The sequence below is a fragment of the Falco rusticolus genome, chromosome 5 (assembly GCF_015220075.1).
Source record: "Falco rusticolus isolate bFalRus1 chromosome 5, bFalRus1.pri, whole genome shotgun sequence".
NCBI classification, from domain to species: Eukaryota; Metazoa; Chordata; class Aves; order Falconiformes; family Falconidae; genus Falco; species Falco rusticolus.
Genome location: NC_051191.1, coordinates 66,051,224 through 66,070,101, shown reverse-complemented (window position 1 = coordinate 66,070,101; position 18,878 = coordinate 66,051,224). Strand labels below are relative to the sequence as shown.

At 39.0% G+C, this 18,878-nt stretch overlaps 1 protein-coding gene across 5 annotated transcripts in view; it reads left to right on the top strand.

Moving 5' to 3' along the window:
* Positions 1-1,587: 1,587 nt before the first annotated feature.
* DNM1L (dynamin 1 like) overlaps positions 1,588-18,878 on the top strand; it is a 39,285-nt gene continuing 21,994 nt past the window's right edge. For 2 of the 5 annotated variants that reach the window (XM_037390279.1, XM_037390278.1), the window contains exons 1-2: positions 1,588-1,818; positions 13,153-13,300. In XM_037390279.1, coding sequence (XP_037246176.1) covers positions 1,717-1,818; positions 13,153-13,300 — 250 coding nt within the window. In that variant the 5' untranslated portion in view covers positions 1,588-1,716. The remainder of the gene's footprint in view (positions 1,819-13,152; positions 13,301-18,878) is intronic. The other 3 variants (XM_037390282.1, XM_037390281.1, XM_037390283.1) reach the window with 2 other exon arrangements.

The window sequence follows — 18,878 nt, the reverse complement described above, 5'->3', positions numbered from 1 at the left end:
GCAAACCCTTTAGAAAGAGTATTTGCTGTGTCAGGTGTACAATGCGGGGAAAGTTCGCTGTAATCCTGGAAGCTGGAGAAGAAGATGCCAAATGGCATCCTGGTATTAATGATCTCTGAGAGCAACTGGCTGAAGCACACTGAAAGCTAATGGGTGAAACTGCTGGATAATCATGTCTGTACGGCTATGACAAGAACTCCTCACCAAGAGGTCGTTCAGGACCTTCTTCATAAAATGTTATGTGTTAGTTGATTCTCTCTGTACTGGCATACACCAATTTTTGAGTGTTTCAATTTGCTTAGCCATCTTTATGCTTTATGTATAAAGCACAAAATGCCCTCTGACAAGCAGTGTGAAATTTCCTCATTCTAAAGAATGAGAAACTTTGTTGTAAAGATATACAGAGAAGAACATACTTCCTTTGTACGTTCTTTCCTTCAACATTTGAGAGTTTCAAGACACGAAGACTGGGAAAGAGTAATTTGTATAGAATAACAATACAAATTCTAATGCCATCCAGAACTTCAAACTTTCAGAAGCATTTTTACTATGTTGGCTTCCAAGAAAGGACAAGCCAGAATTTAACACATTGAACATGCTAGCATATTCATAATTTATCTTTGAGAAAATGCACTCAAGGGGAAGACATTTAAATATTGGAGACTCATTTGTTGTGATCTCGCATCACAAGTCATCCTCTGTGTCATTCTATCTTTTTGTATAACGCAGCTGAGCAGTAGATCTCACTGTTTCCCACTCCCCATGCCCTGCCAGACACCTCAACCAAACCTAATAGTATTCATCTGAGTTAGAAAATTTCAGATGCAGATTAGCCAAGAGACTGACAGTGAAAACAAAAATATCCACAGAAAAAGCAAACAGAATAAATATAGCCGTTTTAAATGTGTCTATTGCAATTTTCAATACATGAACAGCAATGGGAGAATATCCTTTTTGCTGCACAGTTTGAAGGACCTGGTCTTCTCTGGTTATTTTCTCCCCCTGAAGAGACCTCCATAACGCTTCCTCCTCACTCCCAGCAGTTTTATTTTCCTGCTCGGTTGGTTTTGCAACACCAGACACTGACAGGGTCCAGCAGTTTGTCATCCAGCACCCTTCCTTGCTGTATTCAGGCCGTGCCACCGGCACACCTGGTGAAGCAGTGGGGAGGGCAGGGGGGGGCACGGTTTGGTTGTTTCCTGCTTCTCAAGGGTTTTCAAAACGTTGTGCCTCAAATAAACGTGGCCACTCCACACTGCTTGCTGAAATCTGGCGAGGCCTGCCGCCCAAACACCCCCAGCTGCGCTGCTGCTGGGGCTCCCCTGAGGGGATCGGCTTTGTTGCACCAAAAGGTGGAGTAAAACCTGGGAATGGCTTGTAATACACGGCCACAACGGCAACGCTGCCTTATCCTCGAAGGCCTTTGGGCCCTGGGCGCTTGCCAGGCAGAAAGCGGCGGCCAACAGCCCCCAGCGCGCCGCCGCCTGAGAGGGCGCCCGCACATCCCACACCGCCCCCCCCCGCACTACAGCTCCCATGATGCCTGGCGGCGGCGGCGGCGCGGCGCCCCGGGCGCGCACTGCCTGCTGGGGGCCGCGCCGTGCGCGGGGGCCGGCGCCAATGGCGGCAGGCGGAGAGGGCGGCTGACGGGAGTCGCTGCCCGTCGCGCCCATTCATCGCCGACGCCTTCCCCGGCCCTCGCCCTCCCCCGCCGCTATGGAGGCGCTGATCCCCGTGATTAACAAGCTGCAGGATGTGTTCAACACGGTGGGGGCCGACATCATCCAGCTCCCGCAGATCGTGGTGGTGGGCACGCAGGTGAGGCGAGGCGGGGCGGGGCGGCGGGGCAGGCCGGGGCCGGGGCCGGGGAGCGGGCGACGCCGGCCTTGGCCGCCTTGAGGGCAGACTCGGGGCGTCCGTTGCGTCGGTGCTGCTGACCTGCCTCCGCCAAGGGCACGGGGGCGGCCGGGACGTCTGCCGCGGCCGCTCGCTTTCCCCCGCCGCCGTTCCCTCGGCGAGCTCCTCTGCCTCCCTGCCATTTGCAGTGCCAGTGCCCCTTTCACCCCCCGCCCTCCCCTCCGGCTCTCGGCAGCCGTTTGAACGGCCGAGGCGCTCGCAGGGCTGCCGGGGCGGCCTGGCCCTGTGGCCCCGTGTCTGCCCCCGCACCACGGGCGTGGGTGGCGCCGCCCGCCCGGGGCCCCTGCCGGCCCTGCGCCCCGGCGGCTGCCGCGGGTCGGTGGCGGCCCCTCGCTGGCAGCCGCCGCGAAGCGGGTCTCAGTCACAGGGATGCGGTAGCGGAATGGCATCGTGCCCGCCTGGGTCGTTTCCCCGTGCTGCGAGTTCTCCTGCCGTTCGCACCTCTTTGTCTTAGCTGGCGGTGGGGAATGATGGTGGGAGGCGAAGCCAGCCGTTGTTGTCTCTAACGGTGTGCGCGTCTCTGCCCGATAGTGCTGCTCCTGGGCCCGAAGATAGCTCAGACCCGTGCAGATCTATTCAAATGGGATGCCGTTCTTCGGCAAAACTTTTGGCAGCAGAACATGTGTGACCAGAACAGCAGCAGTCATAAGAGAACTGAAAATGAAACGTTAAACCCAACTGAAACTTGAATTAATGGATCTCTCTTTCTGTGTCTTGAAATTAACAGTATTTATTGAATGTGTGATGCTACCTGACAGTACGATGCCCACCTAGGACAGTAATACCAGCAGCTGTGCAGTCAGGGATTTCATTATATGACTTAAAACACACAAGCTGTATATTTAAAACTTGCACGTTGCTGAAGCATGGAGTAGGTTTGCTGAAAGCCAAACACTAAACAAACACTGAAGTGTCAAACTGGCTGGGAGACAGCCAGCTGTCATTCTGTTTTACCAATACAAATCAGATTCATTGAGTTTGTATCAGCCACTTTATAAAATAGATCTGAAATACTTGAATTGGGTGGGAGGGACTTTGTGCTGTTGAGCTTTATTAGGTACTTGCTATTTTTGTAGCTGACAGGATTCAATCGCTTTATGAAGACATTTGTTTTCCATTACATTAAAAATCATACAAGCAAGCTGCTTTTTTGTTTGTTTGGGGTCTGTTTTAGTTTAGTTCTGCAACAAAGTGCAACGCAGAGGTGTGGCGTTTTTCTCTGTAAAATAAATAAAGTATTCTTTTGTTTCACTTTATGAAATTCATTGAAGTGGCATTTTTTTAATTATCATCCTTTTAAACAACTTTGTCCTAGTTAACTTTTTTTAAGTGTGTACATTAGATACTGAGAGTTAAGACAGTATTGACATGCATTTGACTTCAGTAGTTTACCCATCAGTATTAATATCCATTTAGTGCTGTATTCAGTATATTCATAAAACTCCTTGAATTAGTGTGATATTTCTTAGCATGCCAAAACAAAGACTTCTATAGACTCCAGGAAAATACATAGCGAAATTTCTGGCAATTTGTATCTTGGTTTTTTTTGTTTTGGTTTTTAGTCAGGGTTGTTGGAAGAAATAATCGTATTTACTGACGTGGTAATTCTGTAGGTGGTTTTTTTATGCAGTTAGTCTTAAAATAATTTAAATAAAGTTTTTTTACTTTATTCATTTGATGTTAGTTTATTGTAGACCAGATTTGTGGAGATGTCTTAAATATGGCCTTAGAGCTGATAGTTTTACTGCTGGTAGCTTGCTTCCATGTTTTTTTGAGATATGCCTTGAAACAGTCTTGTTTCTTGAGATGTTTTTGGTTATGTGCTGTGCAGCCTTTAAGTTTGTTCACACAGTTGTTTTGTTTGTAGCCCACTGGCATATGCAGGCTTTACTTCCTCCTCTTTGAATAATATTCACAAAGAGTTTTGAATTTTGCACCTACATTTTTATTCGTAGGAAACAAATGCTACTGGTTAAGATTTCTGTAACTCTGTTAATTGATTATGCTTTTCACCCCCTTTTTTAGCCTGTTGCTTTTCTTAAATGACCTTTTTATGTATTCAGCAAGGAGAAGAAAAATGCTTTTTAAAGTAGTTTTTGCTGTTTCTTTTTCTCACCTGTCATATGTTTCTTCTCTACCCTTTTCTTTGTGCTTGTGTCTTTCTTCAGTTCTCTGTGCATCTTTCTACTTCTGTGCATCAAATTATTCTAGAGTATGTACAACTAGAAACTGCTTATAATTCTTAATTTAGCTTTGAATGTTTTCTGTTTCCCATGTCTCCTTTGCCCCTCCTCTGTTGTTTTGGGATTCATTTCCTACAATCCTTGTGTTCTGAACAGTAGAAGCATCTTAAAATTTCCTCTTTCTAGATGGATTTTGGTACTAATTACAAAATATTTATCAGTAAATGTTACACACTCAGATAGCCTCTTGCACTTCTTCTAGTGGTGTTCCTGTGACTCAGTCATGTGAGAATTCCTTTTCATTCTCCACATAAATACCATGTAAGTTATTTCTGTATCTAGTACAGGGTCTGTTAAGAAAACTGAAGACTCTACTGCTGATAGAACTTGGAGGGCACCCTCAGACTGCCAACTTTTCATCACTATTTCAGGGTTTTTTTGCCGTTCTCAGATAGGGGTTTAGTTTTTTCTTTTCCTCATTCAGTATTTCAGTTACATTTTTAGAACTGTATTACTGAAGTGCAAATAAAATGTCCATGCTGGGAATACTATATAAACAATATTTGTTCAATAATACTGTAATAACTAAGCTTCTGATGTGTTTTGTACAAATGCTTTGTGATCAATACCGCCCTGTTAGTCCTTTACAAGTACTGAAGTGCCTGAACCAAACACATTAAAACTATAATAAAAGGAGGCAGGAGGACGAAATTTGGTTAGTTATGGCCTTTTGTATGTTAAAGGTACACAGATGCTGTCACAAAAATGAAATGCCCACACTACAAAAGTGGGCATGAGTTTTAGAATAAATTAAAAAAAAACCCCACAACCAAACAAAAAAATCTCTACCTAGAGATGCGTAGAAATTAATTGGGGGTTTTTTGGTTTTTTGTTTTTTTTTTTTTAGTTTCTTAATTCTTGGTATCTGTTTCGCATTTTTAAAAGTCATTAACTTAGCTATATACAAAGTTATTTAGGAACTTCTTCCAATACTGAAGTTATAAAACCAAATTGTGGGCTTTGTTTGCACTTGGTAGTGTTGATTCTAGTAGAGACATCATGGTGAAATTGATCTAGCAACTAATGAAATTCAGAATGAGATTTTTTTAAATTACCTTCCAGATGTACATATATATAGTACTTTTGTTCAGTCTTCAGTTAATGCTGTTTTGGGACTTTAAATGGGGAGGTACAGTTTAACATAGGCTGTTTTGTTGAATGTTTCCATCAGAAAAAAATGTTTCATTAGCTGCTGTGATTGGCTCACAGATGAGCATTACACTTCATTCTTTTTTTTTTAGCTGTTTGGAATAAGTATCATGTTTGATATTTCAGTGCTAAACCATTTTTTGTTGCTGAGGAGGAACATTTCTTGATCTGAGATAACAGATAGCTTGAGCATTTGAATATGTGTAACTGTATATTCTCTTAGGCTAAACAGGATAGTAATTTGCCTGTTAAGAATTTGACAGCAGTAAGAATCTAATGTATGGTCCTGACTACTTATGAAGAGAAGAATTCAGTGGATGCTGTATCAAAGCATCTGGTCTGGGAGAGGCTGGTACTGTGGTTTTAAACTTCAGTTGCCCTACAAAGCTGTGACCTTTCCCTGTCAGGGGAACAGAAATTTAAGCCACTTCACCTTACTTGGTTTGTTCAAGGTATCCTACATTGTGTTGGCAAAAAGCCAGTTTTAGGTGAAGGAAATTCCTGCTTGTACCGAGCAACCAGGACAAACCCCATGCCAAGCTGGACTCGGGAATATCTTCCTTCCTTCTCTCTTGTGTTTGGTTTTGTTTTTTTTTGTTGGGTGGCCTTTGGTTTGTTGGTGGTTGTGTTTTGGGTTTTTTTTTCACAGGAATTTCAAGCAGATGCAAAAAGACATTGTATCTACATTTGTAAAAGGGGATGCAACTAGAGCATGGCTTCAGCCCTGGCAATGCTGCCTGGGGAGAGCTTGGTTTTTTTCCCAAATATTTTGCATAACTGTTTTCCTTTTTGCTATCCCTTCCTCCTGTCAGACCAGGCCCTGAGCCATTCTGGTGCCTGTTTCAGACAAGCAGCAAAGTGAAGCTGACATTAATTAGCTGGTTACATTTACCAGATATAAAATAGATTTTGCTGCTATAGTTATATAGTACAAAGAACATTTGGCATTTTGCTGTTTCTTTTCTCTGATGGGCCCTCTCAGTTTCTGAACAGCGATACTTTTTAGGTCCTGAAGGCCGCTATGATTAGAAGGATAGCGTTTTCGCTGTGCTATGTACAGACTTCAGATTAATTAAAATTATAGGTCTAATAACTGATGTTGCCTTCAATCTCTACAGATTTTTAGTTTATTAAACATCTTTTAAATTGATCTTTGGCTTTATTTTGCATTTTTAAATTTGCAGATTTAAATTGATTTTATTGTTTGCAAGTGCCCAGTTATTTTGGAAGAGTGGAGAGAATGTGCAGTTGTGGAAGGATGTGAATTAAATGGTTCTTTTTCTTTTTTTCCCTTCCACTAGTTTTGTATGCTTCCTGCCTGGGTCCTGTTCGTCTTGTGATTGGCAATTGTTTTTCTTGGAAAACCTGTATTTTAATTAGAATGGATGGACCTTGTATCTTGTCCACAGGATACAGTGCAAAGGAAACATGTTTTCAGGAAAAGTAATGGGAAGAATATTAAAGCAGACAGCCCTGGCAAATGCGTTTCAGAATCTGGAGAGAAAATGGCTTTGAAGTTCTTAGAAAACATTTGGCATATAGTAGCCAAAAGGTTGATTTGCTTTCTCTTCATAGTTATATTTTTTTAAATCTTTCTTGTTTAGAACTTTTAAAATTTGATAATACACATTGGCTTTGTTTTGATTAATTTTACTGAAAAAGTAATGAATATAGTAGTATAAGCAATACTACTTCAAATACCATGGTTCCATGATCTGACCTAAAGGAGTTCTTTTTTAATCTATCTTTAAATTACATGAGTTACTTTTTTCTTAAGTATTGGAGGACTTTGGCAATTGATGAGTTGAGAAAGAATACATCTGCAAACCTTTTATCTATTTACTGTTGTTTGGCATATATTTACATTTTGATATGATGCAAATACATGGTTCCTGAAGAATTTAGACTGAGCTTTGTGAATTCAGGATTTCCTTACTACTTCTACATAAGCTGTCCTTTGTGGAGGGAGCTCCTGTGGCTTCCAGTTTCTTTGTGACTGATTCAGGAAAGCTCTTTATTCAAGTGAGTGGGGAATGGCCTGCAGGAAGAACAGTCTTGTAATCTGGATGAGATCTATTACAGAGAAAATATATTTTGCAACATCCAGCAGTGCATTATTTCACTGCTTTTTCAAGTTGGGATCAGCCTGTTAGCTCTTCTGCATCTTTCTAGAAGTATAATTTTGTTTCAAAGAATGTCTTACAATAATTCATCGGGCCTGCTTGTAACTTAAAAATTCTTTTCTGATTAGTAAATGCATTTTTAAACTTGTTGGCTGCTTAGAACCAGCCTACCTTTGTTTCTGGTTCACACAGGAAAATTTTGCCACAATAGCTATTACAACCAAAGCAGTTCCCTTGTGGAACTGCTCTGGAATTGCATGTGTGCTGACCTTTTATTTCAGAATAATTCATGTTTGTAAAACAAAGAAAGAAAAAAATCTTGCTGTTTTTTAGTTATAGTATGTTGAACTCTTCCAGGATAGCTACTGCAGAGAACCTATTTTCAAAGTATCTGTTTGGATAATGTTTCTGTGGATGAGATCCCTGTAAAAATGTGTTAGCTTATATTTCCCAATAACAGAATTAAAATTTAGTAAACCATATATGTGTGTATTGCTAAAAGCATGATTTAGCCAGTAAGGCTTTTACAATTTGTGTATGACAGAAACTGCAAAATTGCCACCATTCTGTCTTGGGTGTCAAAGTAGATGCATTGCTTTTCATAAGAGAATTCTTCAGGAATTACCATGTCTCACTGAGAAATCTCTCCTACTTCACAGTTCCTTAATGTTGTTCTCAAATATTTATTATTGTTGTACCACTGAAAAAGTCATAGGGAATACTGTGTCGTCCTGCAGTAAACTTGTATTGTGTTGCAGGAGTTCTTTGCAGTTTTTTTCCCATTTGTTCAGATAATAAAAGATTTATTAGTTTGTGCTATGAAAAGCAATGGACAAAGTTTATACCCCCTTCAACCAATTTTCTTGTTGGAAGTTCCCCAGTTATTTATTGGACATGTTTCCTTATAAAGATTTTTTTCTGCAGATGCTTTATTTACATTGGCTCCACAAAGCATTTACAAAGTCTAAAAATAGAAGGAAAGCAGCAGGTTCTTGTAAGATGACTTAAAATCTGCAGCCAATAGAAGTCCACTGTCATTTTACTAACTTGAAATATGCAACAATCAACATTCTGAGCAAATGACTGTAAAAAAAAAAAATTATGGATCTTGTGCATCAATGATACTCCAGGTGAGTCTTGTGTTTATTGCCTTCGTGCTGCATGGACTTCATAAGACTAAGAGCAAACTTTGGCTTATTTACTAAGCTAATCGGTGGGATCCAGTGAGTTAAAGAACAGCTAAGCTCAAGAGACCTGGTATGCCTTTAAGGAGAACCTCGTTGGAGCACAAAACATTTGTCAGTACAAATGTCCAGGAAAATGAGTAGACATGTAAGGAGAGCAGTGTGGAGGGAACTCATGACTGAGGGTCAATGCAGAAGACTTTTGCAAGAGGTAAAATAAGGACGAGCTCATTCGAGGATATAAAAATACTGTCTGCATATGCAGAGATGGTATTAAGAAAGCCAACATTCCACTAGAGTAACTTGTAAGGGACATCAAAGACAACAAGAAGAACTTCCAGAGCTGCATCAGCAGTTAAAGAACTAAAAAAGAGAAACAAAGGAAATACAGGCTCGGTGCTGACTGTGAACAGTGGATATGGCCAAGGCTGAGGCAGTTGGTGCTTGCTTTGCCTGGGTCTTCACCAGCTGGCCCTTCTAAGCCTTTGAACCTATAGATGGGGCCTGAAGTGGAGGCTAACTATCAATAGTGGATGACAATTGGGTCAGGGTTCTCTTTTGGATATGGGGAAAGCATCTTTGCATGCCTGCGGGTGTAGGGCACAAGTCTTTAAAATTAGGAATGCTAATGAGGACTTGGAAGTAGAAGAAAGCCAGTGAAGTAAATACTTGGGATGAATGTGAATGGTTGTTCAGAGTGTTACTTCAGAATTTTCAATACAGGTCTCTTCCATTTGACATGTCAACAACCTTGAAGTGTTGGTGAAAGTATCATCTCTTGCTGTTCATGACCTGGACAACTATAAAATAATGCACTGTTGTCTGCTGCTTCTGAATTCCTTAAAAATGTGGCTAGTAATACAGCAGGCTGCAATCCAGATTGTCTCATAAGAATTAATGTAATGGATGGGAATGAGTTTGATACTTGAGGAGTGCACGCAGTTAAAATACGCAGAGACAAGTAAAGAAGAAATGAAGGACAGGGAGGCAGACGCAAGATCATTAGGGCTGCTAAACAGTAGAGATGTTGGCCTTTTGGAGCAGATCACAGTTCTTAAAGATTTCAGCTTTTTAGTTTGTGAGAGTACGTACACAGTTGTTTCCCTGTTATTCTACCTTTCATCCTTGATTGTTTTAGATTAACCTGAAGATTATGTTAATAATGATGAAAATATAACTGTTAAGGAGGCAGTGAGAAAGCTGATAAGGTTTACATCATATATAGTGTCAGAGTGTGTTGAAATAAAATGTTTTAAGTGTCTGTTCATCATCTTTTCTTGTCTTAGTACTTCTGGGAAAAATGCGTTTACCATCTGTTAGACTCAGGTGCTTATCTGTGAGACTGATGATGCTTAACAGAGCAGAGTGTTAAACACTCAGCAATGGAAGTTTGACAGAATGGTTAAAGCAGCAACAGACAGCAAGATGCCCTCTTTTTTTTCTCTGCAGACTGTATAAAATTCCTCTAGATATCACAATTTAAAGATATTTATAATTAGGATCCGATATTAGGGTGCAGAGGAAAACCTGACTGATCTGCCAGAAAAGCTTAGAATTTGTTAATGCTTTTTTTTGGACCTGTCATGAAACGAGTTTATGGGTTTCAGTCTGCTTAAAATAGTGACGAGCATTCCAATGAGATGACAGAACAAGCGTGATGCTGCTGCAGACTTATTTCTAAAAATTTTGGGGAACCTTTTGGTAAAAAGTATTACTCTGTCTACATCTGTTATATGAAGGAATGGCTGAACTGAATTTGTATTCTGAGCAGACCTATATCCCTCACTTCCTCCCACTGGCAGAAAAAGATCAGCGTTGTGTTTACTGCTTTTCTTACCATGTTCCCAGACAATTCTTGGTACTGGATGTGTATGAGGCCCAGATGAAGGAGTGCGTCATTAGATACTGTATTATTTTCCAAGAACAGACTGCTTTAATAAGGGAACATAATGCAATTTGAAACAAATTTCCGGATCTGTGGAGTACTGTAGTGTCTCATCTAATGTATGACTTCACATTTGCAAAGGATCCAGATCATTTCTTCGAAGTGATAATTGTGGGAGTGGTGTAAAACATAGTGGTTTAGTTTGATACGTAGTTTGGTGCATGCCTATCTCATCTTCCTGCAATACCACTCTTTTGGAAAGACCGATGAGCAGCAGTGTGCAACAGCATGTCCCATGGATTTTGGTGTCCTGTCTTGAGGTTCTTGGTAAGGGCTTGAGCTCTCTATTGCTATCCTTTCTCTACTTGGATCATACGTTCAAGAGAAGCCACTTCATCTGTCTCACCTCCAGACCTTTGAGACTGAGTGATCATTCTAACTGTGTGTAAGAAATCTTGCTCAGGAGGTGTTCAAAATATTTTTTAATGGATGAAACTCTGGTGGTTTTGGTTTTTTTTTCCCCAGTGCAGCTGATGAACCTTTATCATGTCTCATCTTTTTGAGCAGGCATTGCACTTTTTTAAAATTATGAAGTTTAAGTGGTTTGTTTGTCACACTGAAATTTTATGGCTTTTCACATTCTGTAATATCAGTAATTCTTTATAAGTAGGCTACAACAGGAGCTCTCTCAGGGAGGCTTCCAGATCTAGTTCATGCTTTGGCCAGGTTATTCTTCAGTTCTCTTTGGTAAGATTTCAGTGTCCAATGTCCTGTCATAAGCTCCTTGTATGGAAGGTGCCCAAAGTTGGTTGGAGAAGGTCAGTTGAAGAATAGAATTATTAATTACTTTCTAGGGAAGTCTTTTGAAACAAAAAATCTTAATAAGGTATATTTCTGTTTCCTGTGACCCTGTCCTTCTCCCTACTCTTTCTAGACAGTTGACCTCGCTCCTGTCAAATTTGACTTTGTGTATATTTTTCAAAGTAAATTTGTCTGCATTGGGTTGTTATTCACCTGACATTGTTGATAAAACAGCATTTTTCTGTGCTGTAAAGCATGGTTATAAAGTAAAGTGTTAGAAGAAGGCTTTCATTTGTTGTCATTGTTAAAGCTTTCTAGGGATTTGGGCTTATATGCAGAAGCATGCAATAAACATTAAATACAAGTCCCGTTTTAATAGATTCTAATGCTCTCACATAACATGTTTCTGTCTTCTCTTACTGCACTAGTAGAAAGGTGCTGTTTGCTAGTGCTGTGTTACTTGATTTCTGCAGATCTATTTTTCATTTTTAGAAAAGTCACCTAAGATGTCACTAAATGTATGATATTTACAAGATATTCAGTACTGCTTTTATTTCTGTTAGGCTAGGTTATGTACTCATGATTTACTTGAAGTCTTGAATTAGTTCTTTCAGAATTGGTAAGCTGAATTGAGGCTGTATAGCAGTAATGCACATTGGAGCTGTCAGAAGCATGTGTTGCTTGCGGTGTTTTTTTTAAGAGAATTGTTTGGTAGTAGCATTAATATAGAAGCATTTGTTAGCTGAGGGCAATGATTGTCAGAGCAGGTTTTCACATGGCATGCCCACGTTGAATTCCCAGTTGCAGAAAACTGGGAGTTTAATAGACAAAATCTTATTGTTCAGACTTTTAAAGTATTATGTTGACTTCTCAGAGTCAATTGTTGTTAGTTTTAACAAGGTAGTAGTCTTTAATCAGTCTCAAAACCTGTGTGTTCACAGCGATATGGTGGTCCATGTCGCCCAGTTCTGCATTTTATACAGAAGTGCTACAGGAGAACATTTTAAATGTAGACTTTAAAAGCAAATTTGTAATTCCACAGCCTTTAAAAGTATTCACAGCTTCTTAATTGTTTGTTATTATGTAGACAGATGTTTGCAGTCAATTCGTAAATACTTGTAGAGAGGGTGGGAGAGACAGTATTAAACGATGTTTGTTTATATATTTAGTATAAAACAATGTCTGTGCTTATTAAGCTGATATGTTATTTAAAAAAAAACAACAAACCCACAACAAAACCAAAGGAATAGAAGACTATAAGAGCTTAATGTACTCGTATGTAGTTAATATCTTTTTGTTCATGCTCCTGTTATTGTTAACATGGCCATCCCATGTTAGCACTAACTGGAGGTTAAATTCCATAGTCTACAGAGTGGAGTGTTACTGCAAGATGTTAAAAGATGATGTAGTAGAGGACATAGTTTTCTTTATAATGCTCAGAAGGAAATTCTTCTTTTCTTTTCCAAAAATATTTCTGGAGAGATTAGTATTTGGGGTAGAAAATGTTAAGTAATATATTAGTTTTTCTGAGGCATATTATGTGTTTAACTTAGCCTTAAGAGATAGAAAATACATCTATCTATGTGACTTTTAAGTGTCCCATAGTTTTTAAGTATCCCAAACAGGTTTAGACAGTTATTGGTATATAGCAGGACTCGTGTCCTTCACTGCCTGTGCAGTGTGATACAGCTGTGTTAGATGCAGTGAGTCTATCAGGTGCTTCTTTAGGTGCTGTATAGCAGGGGACAGAATACAGCACTATTTGCAGCAGTGATGAAAGCAAGCTAAAACTAAAATACTGCAGCATTTTGTTGTTTAAGAAAATCATGTAGCTGTATTCCAATTTTCAGAGCAGTGGAAAGAGTTCTGTGTTGGAAAGTCTTGTGGGGAGGGATCTGCTCCCACGAGGTACTGGAGTTGTCACCCGGAGACCCCTTATTCTGCAGCTGGTGCATGTTTCCCCAGAGGATGGTCGGAAAACAGCTGGAGATGAAAATGGTAAGTGTGATCCAAGAGTGTGTTTTGCCTTGTAGGAAAGAGACTTTTAATTTTTCTTGTTCATTTGACTGAAAAATCAGTTGTAATCTTAAAACTTGTGTGCTTTTAAAAATTTACTTGGAAGAAGACATAGCTGTTGTCACATCTGTTCTGTCCATTTAGCAAATGTTATGAAGTCAAAATCTTTTGGGTATTCAAAATATCTTTAATGTTTTAAGCTTTCCTGTTTCTTCTTAGGGAAGGCTTTTGAGAAAAGCAGGCCGAAGAAAGCATTTTGGTTATGGTAATGATTGTTTAGATTGTAGAGAACATTATTTTCTTGTGTGTTTTTCTTTTCCTCCTCTTTTGCTGTATAAATACGTTTTTTCCTTGAGAAGATGAGTAAGTGATGTTTTAGAAGGTTAGGAAATAAATAAATTCTGAATAGAGCAGAAGAAGGAGAAATGAAAAAACGTTGTAGTAGGTCAGGCAGAATTTAATGGGCATGTTCTGTAGCTTACAGATGCTACCTTACTCGACTGCACTGAGAGATTCCAAGTGTGTCAAGAACAACAATTCAAATGTTCTGAAGCTGTCTGGTTTGAAGGTTGTCTTTTGTAGTGTTTCTATCTTATCCCTCAGCAGATCAAGAAAGTAATCTCAGTTGTCCCTTGGGAGTTTAAATGTTCTTTCTATACTAAATAGTTCTCTTGATCTTATGAAAGAGCAGCAGAGGTATATCCACCTTCTGATCGTGAAATAAATCTTAGCTTTTTGATGTAAATAGTAAAGAATACACAGGCTTTTGATGGTGTGATAATATTGGGACTGTAATTACTAATTTTTATTGTGTTCAATTTTTTTTGAGTTGATTTCTAGCAGTAGTAAGTCAAGGTATCAGGAATTCTTTACAGTATTTATTTTCATGTAATATTTATAGCTTTTGGTTTCCGAAGACCAGTTACTAGTATTGTGCAGTTTGAAAGGTTTAAGCTCTAATTTTCATTATTGCCATAAGCAGAGAATACAGTTTGGGTTCATAACAATTAAGAACTTTTTGTGTGCAAGCCAGGATGTGCTGGATTGTGAGAGGTTGTAGGACAATTCAGGCTGGAAATTATTTCAGGAGGTGTGTTGTCCAACCTTCTCAAAAAAGGGCCATCTCTGAACTTAAGACCAGGTTGCTTGGGGCTTTATCCAGTTGGATCTTGAAAATCTCCAAGGGTGGAGAATTCAGTCTTTGGACAGCCTTTTAGAAATAGCACATTGGATCTCTTTATATGTGGCTCTGTTACTTCATTGTGCTGTGTATAGTTTCTAGTACTTTTCAGAATGCATTGATTCTGAGTTGCAGGATCTTGTTCTGCTCTGCAACTTTACAGGTATAAAAGACAGTTTTGTAATCAGAATAATCTGAGTCAAGGCAGAGCCTTTCTGTTGCAGGTTGAGTTTGATCTGGGGATTCAGTTTTTAAATTTAAAATGGGGTAATGATATTATTGCATAAGGTTGTAGGCTAAATTAGTATTTATAAGGCCAATTTAGGTCTCTGGGGAAAAATAAATCAATATGTAAGATGTATATGTTATAATGTCGTCTTGATGTTCCTTTGAGTAAGACATGGGCTTGTTTGGTAGGAACAGGCAAACCTTTATGACTTACCAGTTGCCTTTGAAGTGCTTCTTTTCTCCATCCAAACTTCAAGCAAATCGTGGTCTAAATGGTTTTGTCACTGGTCTGGTTTAGCATATGTACAGACTCTGGTGTTACAGCTGAGAAGATGGGATTCAGTAGCTTGGAAAGAAAAAAGATGGAAACCTCTTATCATTAATAATAGCCTTATGGGCTATGCTGCCTATATTATTCTATGTATATAAGTCACTATATTATTAGAGGTCATTGGTTTTTTTTATTATGAGGTGGGTGTTGAGGTAGGGTTGAATACGTGTTCAGGATTTCCCAGAAGGAAATCTACCCATAGTCTTGCAGAAAAGTATTTTCTCCAGATGAGAGGTCTGGTCTCTTGTCCAATATTGAATTTGTAAAGGAGATTAGTCTTGGCATGCTGCTTTCTGAATGTGCTGGTACTGAACTCTGTATGCACAGATACTTCTATGCAATTGCTTCTTTGTTTTGTGATATGTCACCTTTAACTGTACTAATGCTTGCTCTAGATATGTATTAGTATTACATACATCCATTTAAAAATAGTCCTAGTCTGTGGTTCTTACAAGCTTAAATTTTGCCTTTGAGTGTTTGCATTCAGAAAGGTTCCCTGTTGTTAACACAAAGTGCTTTGGGTTGCTGTGGTATTTGTTTAAGCATGGACAATTGCCTTGTCTTTATGACTGAAGGAAAAAATTACGTATCTCCCATAGCTTAATTTTGACAACTTCTGATGCTTGTGAACTGTCAAAAGTATCAGTTTGTATCAATTTACCATTTTTGTTTGGCTGGTTTAGGGGTGTGTTGGTTTGTTTGTTTGGGTTTTCTTAATTTTTTTAAATTTGATTCTTGGAAGCACGTTGGGAAAGACTGTTGAGAAAGAATTGCAGCCAGATACTTGAACTAACTTCTGATTTTTTTAACATGCAACCTTAAGGTCATCTCTGCTGTTGCTCAAAGTCACTGAGGAGCTATGTGATACCCTTGTATGGTAGTCACTGCTGTAAATCAAGATAGTCAGAAAACAGCAGAGGGATGAATTTTCCATTAAATTTGAAGTGCTGTGTTTTCATAACATGGTATTTCAGACTGGTGCATATAGTCTACAGATGCATGTGTGATGTGCAGGAAATGTTCTCATTAAACTTTTGTTGTTTATTGTTAGCCTGTAGTGATTCAGCACGTACAGTATGTTTCATGTGGTGATAGCCCACTGTGGTGTTCTCTTATCAAATTGCAAGAGAAGCAGCATTTACGAGAGAACTAGGCCTGGTCTCATAAATTATTAAATTGGTCTTATAGCTAAGACCTATTCAGGTGGCGTATCCACTTGTTAGGAAATGGAAGAGAGGAAGGAACGTATGAATGGTCAGTTAGTAAATGTTTATAGGCTGGGGTTTTTTTTGTCCAAGATAGGAAGCCAAACATTGTTCAAATTCTGAACAGAGAGAACTGATGTGGAACACAGGAATATTTAATACACATCTGTTGCTTGCTAAATCAACGCTGTTTTTTCAGCTTTTTGCACTCTACTTCAAATAGGAATCTCTTACCCCTAGCTCCCAAACAGTGTGGTCTGCTTCCTTGTTCTTAGCTTTGTAGAAGCGCAAGAAAGAGCTTTAACTCAAAAGAGCTTGCCATCTAGTTAGCATCAAAGATGGAAAAAATGGTACAACATACAGAAGGGATTGGAGAATGTGCACATTTTTTCACAAGTTGGGGTTTATTTTTTTTATTTACAGAAAGAGGGCAAGGAAAGGATGAGTTGATGGGGGGAAAAAAAGAGTTCAGATGGTAGTCTGCTGCGTCCAAGAGCTGTGAAGTTATGGGAACTAGAAATCTAGGAAAACAGATAAGATTCTTCCAACTTTGCTGATTTTTATCCTTTTTAGTATTTGAGATGTTCTCATTGCCGTGCTGCAAGAAATTGTCTATGGTGGTAGCCTTTTGTGACTTTGAACAGCTTCTTTGTGCTCCAGATGTGTGTGAAGAACATTTCTACTGCTTTAGAAAGGGAGAAGAGAGAGAGGAATAACTGAAGTCAGTTAGCATTGTGCTGTATTAGAGCTTCTTAAAGGAGCATTGAAGCATGGGAGGCAACAAATAACCTATCGATGGAGGGCAGTCCTGAGAAAAATACCAGAATCATGTCTAGTTTTCCAGTATATTGGGAGTTTTTCAGGTCTTGTTTCAAGATACGAAAAGTGAGAAAAGGAAACAGACTGTTGCTTTATTCAGATGTGTTTTTTGAAGGGCAGGATTTGTTTGTTCTAAATAGCTGCTGGTTTCATAATTTCTTACAATCTGTAATACTTAATTTTATAATGACCAAAATGTCATATCTGCACACTTTTATCTAGCATTGAACCTCTAATGTAACTGAGTAATTCACATGAAAGTTTTAGCAGGAAAGCTTTCAGAAGGTAACATAACCAGAAGACTGATTTGCCAGTGAAATGAGTGATAAAAAAATAGTTCTACATGTAAACCAGAACATTGTGTTGTTGCATGTAAGCTAATTAAAATATTTTTTCCTTCCCTGAAGCATTCTTGCATTTTGAATAATGCAAATCCTTCCTTCTTTCCTAAAACCTCCTTGCATTGAGCTATTGGGAAATTTTTCTCAAATATTAAAGGGGTGTTAGTACAGACTTCCTCAGAAGGGTGGGGCAAGAGTTTCCCTGCTGTATAAAATTTTATACTTTGACCAGATGAGATCTGTGCACCTTGGGAGACTGTGTTTATTCCTTAACTTTTTGTCCTCCTCTTTTTATGTGCACTAAGGCTGAGGTTAAGAGAAAGCCATTTATCAGGGCTTCAGTCTTCTCTTCTGTGTAGCACAGAAAACTTGCAGCTTGTTAAAGCTTGAAAAATTTTCAGTCCCCTTTGATCCATAGATGTTAACAAGTTAAAATGCAACGCCTCTGACTAGAATGCATCTTTGTTACATGCATTTTAAAAAGTTAATAGATTCTACTAAATCAAAACATTTCTTTATACGTAGAACTAAGCCTGGTACCTAGCTGCAAATTCCTGTGCCACCACAAAACCGTAATTGAAGACTAAACCATGTGTCCTAGGAGGACATCATCTCCTTAGGAGGGACATAACAGGAGAGTGCTTGGTCCTCTCCCAAATGTAATGGTGGCAGTATCTTGCTGTATCTTTTTCTTCCTCATTTTATACCTGTCTTTACTTTGTTAGATTCAGTTTTTAAGAGGGGATGAGCAATACAATCTTGAAGATACTGTAGTTTCTTCCCATATTTGCATTTTGCTTTATTTCCTCTGAACTGTAACTATACTAAACCTGTATAATAACGTGGAATTAATGAACCCTTCCGTTCTGCGCTTATTTTGGAGACTGGTATGTAGTTTTGCCTGTTTACCAACCAAGACAAACAAACTGCCTCCTAACAAGGGTTTCTTCATAGCTTATGCACCTGCAGAACAGTAAGGATAAAAGTAGGTTTTTAAAAAAACTTTTTCCTTAATGGTTCCAGTCCATCTAAATCAGCATAATTCTGTTGATGATAAACCTTTGACTTACCTACCTGAGCAAGACATTAAAATAACTCACCAGATGTGCTAGGATTTCCAAACTGATGAATTGATTGTTGCTGTGCTACTTGTGTTCTGTGCCAAACAGGCATGTGCCAAAAATGTATTCTCTTGTTTGTTTAGATTCTTGCACTTCCATGGTGCTGTACTGACATCATATAAAAATACAGAGTTGTAAAGTCATCAACCCTTCAATAAAAAGTTGGGTTTTTTTGTAATAGGATTTCCATAAATATTTTGAGAAAATCAGAAGTTGAGAATGGTGATAGCTAATATTGTCTCTTCTTAAATCTGTCTCAGAAGTACTGTTTTTTTAATTGAGCATTAGAAATATTGATGCAAACCCTCAGATTTCTTTCCCATACAATAGTATTA